The sequence below is a fragment of the Arachis ipaensis genome, chromosome B04, assembly GCF_000816755.2.
Source record: "Arachis ipaensis cultivar K30076 chromosome B04, Araip1.1, whole genome shotgun sequence".
NCBI lineage: Eukaryota > Viridiplantae > Streptophyta > Magnoliopsida > Fabales > Fabaceae > Arachis > Arachis ipaensis.
In genome coordinates, this window is record NC_029788.2 from 124,800,399 (window position 1) to 124,807,085 (window position 6,687).

The following is a 6,687-nucleotide window of genomic DNA, read 5'->3' on the forward strand; positions in this document are numbered from 1 at the left end:
CTTAATGTATATTTTATATTTTTATATGTATTCTATAATAATATCTGATTTTGATAGCTGATTTTAACGTATACTTATCATGGTTGCCTTAGTACATGTCAAAAACCCTTCACAAAACCCTCCATTATTGTTATTAACGGTGATATTATTGATCTAAAACAAAGGAAGCAATAATATATTATTTACAGCTCCTTTCTATACAATTGTGGATAGTAAAACAATTGGGGAAACAAAAACTCGAGAGCAGTATTTTCCAGAATTTACAATTGCATTGAATGAAATTGTTTTACCAAAGCTCTGGTTTTATGCTTAATGTATGCTAATTCAAGCACACTGACGGTGAAAATATGGACAAAGTGGTAAAGTATAGTAAGAGGAAAGGAAAACATTCAAGAATCTTCTCAAGCTTTGCATGACCAATTCCACATGCAAAGATTCACATATTTTTGGACACCAGAATCGAATGTCCTTTAGAATCTGAATCTGAATATGAATAGCAAATTTGTATTTGCTGCTTTAACACCATCAATATGGCATGGGAATTTGAATAGTTGGAAACCAAAAACTCCTCTGAGCATAAGAAAATCATGACGGGAGCAAGTCCAAATTGTGAACAAATTCCTACATATTTTAGCTAGTTTCAAGTTTGCTATTGGGGCATCGGTTTTGGATGAATCGAGCAGTATGCAAAATAATCCGCGGCTTCACTAAGTTATCGGAATCCAGAACCTATAACAGATGATAATCATCCTTGTCTGCTCTGCTATAATCAATCCTTTTCTGCTGCTATACATACTTCAAGTTGCATTTTCCAATGATGTAGCTGAGAGCAAAGGCTGTACAGACAGTAATGCATTTGGACTGGAAAATAATTGCATTAGAGAGAAAAAGAATTGGGGGGCTCGAGTTAATGATCTTAAGTGTAAAATCATTAACTTAGAATCACTACAGTGGTATGTGTTGCAAGTGCATCATGCTTTTTAGGATATGATAATCTATCCTTGATTTATAGCTTAAATAGTCCTCAAACCACCACCTGTGGTTGCTCAATAGTGATGAGGAGTTCGCAGCTGCTCATAATCAGGTGATTGCAAAAAATATGAAAGTAATAATTCATCTCTGTTGTGATGGAAAAGAAACCAACTGTATGACATCATGAAATAATTCCAGCAATCCTTTTACCCTAAAGAAACATCAGTATCCTTGATCTGTGGCCAAATCAACAGAACATATAGCAGTGGATTTCCTATAAAATGAAGCCTAACTACACATCATGTACTCAGCATCCGGTCTCCAGCTCTAGTTAACTTCAGTATTTACAGCATAAACTAAATAACTTATGATATGTCCAAATAAGCTCCAAGATAGCCTGAATTGACATGACGTTCATTTTGTAATGAGTCCCCAACTTTGCTAGGCAACTAGGCATCATAATGTGCATAAAGCTTCGAAATCCATATCCTACCAGCAGCTTCATCTTTGTACATAGATCTGTTCATCGACAAATTTACTAGTGACCAGGTGTGCAATCTTCGCCAGTCATACTCCCTTGTGGAAACATATAGAAGATACCATTTGAGGATGGAAAATTTCTTAGGCAAAGGAGATTGATTTGTATTGGGAACTCATCAATCATCATGTAGTTAAAAGAAACAATGTAATGACGAGGAGTTATGAAATGGACTCACCTCAGTAATACGACCTAGATCTACTACCACTCATATAGCTGCTACTACCACCCACACCCCTGCTGGAATACATTGACGAATATGATCTGCCACCAGCCTGCAACACCAACACAATATAAGAATACAAGTATAGAATATACCATATACAACACTTCATCAAACAGAGATAGGAAAGTAACATTACATCACTGCCACGAGATATGTAATCACCACCATAACTTGCTGAGTACAAATCACGATCACTTCCGCCAAAAGAACCTGACATCAAGATACGAAAACCAAGAAAATTAGATTATATATCATCATCATCATCATCATCATCATCATATCATTTGTAACAAAATCTACCTGCACTGTAACTTGTGCTCTGCCGACTGCTATACATTCCATGAGTGTCTCGAGTAGATATAGAACTCCTGCCATTACTATAGCCCAGACTAGATCTTCCAAGTCTACAATCAAAATGTAAGAAGTAAGTTGCCAGCAAACAGCAAAGTTTTTTTTTTTTCAAGAACATAAACTTTGAGGAAACTAACCTATCGCCATAGGCATCTCCATATTGTGAAGTACTACCCCCATACTCATAGTCCAAACGTGATCTTGACTGGCGAGCACCAGTATCAGCATATCGAGGAGGGGCATCATCCTGATGACAAATGGAAGTGTAAGAATTTAGTTTTCCGAAGAAGGGAAGGATACTAAAGAAACAGTAACACCATTAAAAAAATCCTCAAAGTTAACATACAATACTTACTATGACAGAATAAGTACGTTTCGAACCCGACAGTGTCTCATAATCACGGGAGTGTCCTTCACGGTGATTAAAATGGGAAGAAGAAAGAGGAGGCCTCTCAAATCTTTGGCCATAGCCATCATCCACATAACTTCTCATAGGTGCAGCTGCTGAAGTACGAGACGTACCTTTACGCAGCTCAGGGTAGCGAGAGCCATGGGCTGGATAATCCCTGTAGGAGAGGTGTTTTTGAGAGGACATCCTAGACCCATAATCTACAGCAACTCTACTTCTTGGAGGTGGCAATTCCTCACATAGACCATAGTCTCTCTTCATGCTACTTTTTGGATATCCAGATGCTAAAGAGACAATGTAGCATTGGTCATAAAGAAAGGTTAACAACAGAAGTCTGGCAAAAATAAATAAATAAAAGAATAATACTTACTACTCAATCTCCTCTCAGAGGATCTGGCTAGATGAGACACTGGCCTTGATCTCAGTGACATAGACATAACAGGTCGTCTATCTCTCACACTAACAGGCCGTCTATCCATCACACTAAAAGGCCTAACAGGTGGAACATGACTTTCAATTCGTCTTACCATGCGAGCAGGAAGACTACGTGGTGCAGGTCTAGCTCTTGAAGGCCTTGCTAAGATTCCAGAATTGCGACCAGAACTGTAGGCCGCATGGCTAACATGTTTTCTACTGCCTTTCCGAAGAGGCCTTGACAATCTAGCCTTAACTTTTGCCTGAAAAGGGGTCAGATGGATTTAAAAAAACCTCATTTGGCAGTTGCACACGGAAATTGTATTTAAAATCCAAAACATACCTTCTTGTCACCTTCACCCAATCCTGAGCTGGTAATGCTACCAGCACATTCCACGGCAGCAGCATGTGTACCAAACGTAACAAATCCAAAATCCTTCCTACTGGCAGCTGGCATGTTTTTAGCAAGCTCAATCTTTTCGATCTCCCCATATTTCTTAAGAAGATCTCGGACATAATCTTCATCCCATGAAGGAGGCAGGGAATCTATAAATACAGTTTTAACCTGAAACATGAATAAACTTGATCAGCTATGCCAGAAAAAAATCATAGGTCACTTTATTATGAAATGCAGGTACATCATCAGCTAATTAGCAAAGACCATGGCAAGGATAAACTGCTAACTGTCCCCAAATTAAAGCTACCAAATTTTCATCGAGTACACCCCCAAAACTATTAAATCCTTAGAAGTTTACTTATTAAACAGAAAAGGTAAACCCAGTGATTTTTTATCAAAAATCAGAATTAAGACAATTATATAGCACCAAAAAATACAGCAACCAACTCTTATCCGACCAGATGGATTTAGATATTATACACCAAAAATATAGTCTACCAACAAAAGTTAGCCACTATGCCAGCATAAACGTTCACAAACAGTCCAAATGTTTCAATAACATTGAAGAATTATAGTAGGCAGTTCCATCTCATGACCTTCAGCAAAAGCAATGAATTCAGATTCAGAAGATTACCTGTGCCATAATATCATCAACTGGGTCAATAAAGGAGTCTGTAAATGAAATCTCTGCTGGCTTATCAACTCCAAACACAACATCTCTCTTCTGCAGTTGTGTATAGGCTTTCCTAGCCTCAGAACGAGATGAAAAATCCAAAAATGCAAATCCACGGTTCATTCCTTCATTGTTACTGTCTTCTACTAAAGTCAGGTTCTCAAAATTTCCAACCCCATAATGTCTCAGCTTATCTTTTAGCTGGCACCAGAAATTGCATGAATAGTTAGAAACTAAAAAAACTTCTGATGAGTAAGCATAACTCAAGCCTTGAAGGAGGCAACCGATAGGCCAGGAAAATAACTTACTGCTTCTAATTTCCATGTCTTGCATATATTACCCAAATAGATGGTATCATTGTCTTGAACGGGAGAAACACGGCATTGTTTGCCATTAATCTGAAATTGCAGCGATGAGAACACATGATTTAATATGCTGACAATTTTAAACCAGCTTAAATCATTAGAATATCAAATATTACCACTGGATTTTTCAGCTCTGTTGCAGCTTTTTTAGCTTGTTCAATAGTTTCAAAATGCAAGAATGCAAATCCTCTGTTCTTTTTAGTATGAGGATTCATCATCAGCCTGACTTCAGTAATTACCCCAACTTCACCAAAAACCTTCCTCAGATCCTCCTCAGTAGCATCCTTATATAAGCCTCCGACAAATACTTCAAATTCCTTCTGCTTGTGTCTCTTATTTACACCTTCAGGGTGCTCCTTTTGCTCCGCATCAGCCATCCGTGACGAATGATCATGTTCCTCATCATTATGCTCATCATCCTCATCAACCTCAACTTCTTCATAAACGTATTCAATTTCTTCATCACCTGAAATATCATCTTCTCCTGCAACTACTTCACACTCTTCCTCTACTTCATCTCTAACCTCCTGATGCTCGTCTTGTTCAGTTTCCTTTTCATCATAGTCAACTCCGTTATAGTCCTCTAAAGGTTCATACTCAGGATAGTTATCCTCAAAATCTAACTGTTCATCTTTTTCATATTCATCTATGGACTCCTTAACCTCCTCTTCTTTGTCTGCCATAAAATAAATATTTAAATCATCCCAGTCAATAAACTCTTTCCTAAAATCATAGTAATAGTTAAATTACGATAAAAGTCCAAAATCCTTAATCCGCCCTAATTATTCTCAATTCAAAATATTTCCAACAGTAATGCCAAGTCACGAGGCACAAGGGAAGGGAAAGAAAGGACCTGCCCCTCAACCCAAGAAAATAAACGCACTATCAACACCATAAACATCCAACTAATGAAACAAAAATTGAAACCATAAGAATGGTTAGAGTGACACAGCCATGTAATTGTAATCCATCAAAGAAATTCTTTATTTGCTACAAAAGTTTCCATAATTTCCAAATTGAGAGAAGGGACACGCACTAATTTCTATAGCTCCATACTATAATAAGAAAAGTGTTCCATATAATCATGTTAAGATATCTGTTCCATACTAATTCACGTGATCACTATTTTAGAGGTCTAACATAAGCAAAAGTTAGAAACTTTGGACAAGCCCCTGATCAAATTATAACTGTTAACAGCTCCAGTATGTAGCATAACCTAATTGGAAATAATATTTCACATACTCCTATGATCCAAATGAAAATCTCCCAAATTACAATATTTATATATTAAAAAAAAGATTAGGTAAAAGAACTTACTCTTCACATCATCGAGCTTCTCATCCGAAAGAACACTTTTCTCATCATTAGCTATGTCTTCTTCTTCTTCTTCATGATTATTCACAACCGCTTCCGCAGTTTCAGGCTCTTGCCCAAGGTTGTCAGTATGGTTGTTGTTTTCAAGGGCGGTCTTCGCTCTTTTCGCCGCAGCACCTTTCTTCACTGTTCGTTGCGGCATTGTTCACAGTTTTTTCCTCAACAGGGTTGAAGGAAATACTTTTTTCGAACAAAAAAAATTGACCTTTTGCGACGAGATCAGAAACGTGGAAGAACCCAAAACAAAACCAGAAAGGATTGTCCCAGCTGAAGAGACAATAAAAATTGGAAGGGAATCCAATTGCTGAGTACGAAGAATAGAGCAAATTTGGGTTAAAAAAGAACCGAAAACCCTAGATAAGGTGAATCGAAGATTGAGGAACACGAAAAACCCTAGAAAATACAGAGAAAACGAGAGTGAACCTGTCTCTCAGTTTTTACTTTGACGAATTTTTTTCCCCTTTTTCTTATTTATTAAAATTTAATTAAAATGGTGAGCATATATTCTTATGTTGAATCTGCAAAAATCTCCAAAATAATCTCAACAGTCAAGTAACAAAAAAAGTTTTAATTAGGCATAGTAAAATGATTTTATATTATGTAAATTAAACTCTCTATTATATATATTTTGCATAATAAAACTTTAATATGATAGGAAAAGCAAAAATATTATGTGTTGAGCTATTTTTGGCATTTTCTGATTTTCTAAAAGATGATGTTAGAGCGTTAAACAAAAATATTATTTTTTCTTTGTTAAAAGGGTATTTTTTTTTTCAAAATCTAAAATAGCAGAAACAAACCTTCTTAAATAAGAATTGCTAAGTATAATTCTCTAATATTTGTCCCAAATCACTCTTTTTTTTTTTAAATTAATGAGAGTGAATTTGTAAAGAGAAAGTAATAGCAAGATATAAAACAAAATTTCATGAAAACATAATTTTTATATTCAATATTTGTAAAAGATAAAT

The 6,687-nt window shown here is 36.2% G+C and overlaps 1 protein-coding gene across 2 annotated transcripts; it reads right to left on the bottom strand.

Moving 5' to 3' along the window:
• Window positions 1,089-6,189, bottom strand: LOC107635222 (nucleolin). Of its 2 annotated transcripts, none has more exons than XM_021121944.1 (12): window positions 5,663-6,189; window positions 4,462-5,021; window positions 4,289-4,378; window positions 3,942-4,181; window positions 3,254-3,475; window positions 2,867-3,173; window positions 2,443-2,780; window positions 2,225-2,334; window positions 2,037-2,140; window positions 1,873-1,946; window positions 1,689-1,785; window positions 1,089-1,491 (listed from the first exon to the last, which is right to left on the bottom strand). In XM_021121944.1, the coding sequence occupies exons 1-11, from the start codon at window positions 5,859-5,861 to the stop codon at window positions 1,690-1,692; spliced, it is 2,340 nt and encodes a 779-aa protein (XP_020977603.1). In that variant the 5' UTR covers window positions 5,862-6,189; the 3' UTR covers window positions 1,089-1,491; window position 1,689. The 2 variants fall into 2 exon arrangements, with proteins under 2 accessions (XP_020977603.1, XP_016194112.1); XM_016338626.2 differs by having other exon boundaries at window positions 1,089-1,548; window positions 5,663-6,188.

What these genes read in the sequence shown, in the direction of transcription:
- LOC107635222 (XM_021121944.1), bottom strand. Translation starts at nt 5,861, where the DNA reads ATGCCGCAACGAACAGTGAAGAAAGGTGCTGCGGCGAAAAGAGCGAAG. An exon ending in CAGAGCTGAAAAATCCAGTG is followed by an intron (nt 4,379 to 4,461) that starts GTAATATTTGAT and finishes CTGCAATTTCAG; the next exon opens with ATTAATGGCAAACAATGCCG. An exon ending in ACATATCTCGTGGCAGTGAT is followed by an intron (nt 1,786 to 1,872) that starts GTAATGTTACTT and finishes TTGGTGTTGCAG; the next exon opens with GCTGGTGGCAGATCATATTC.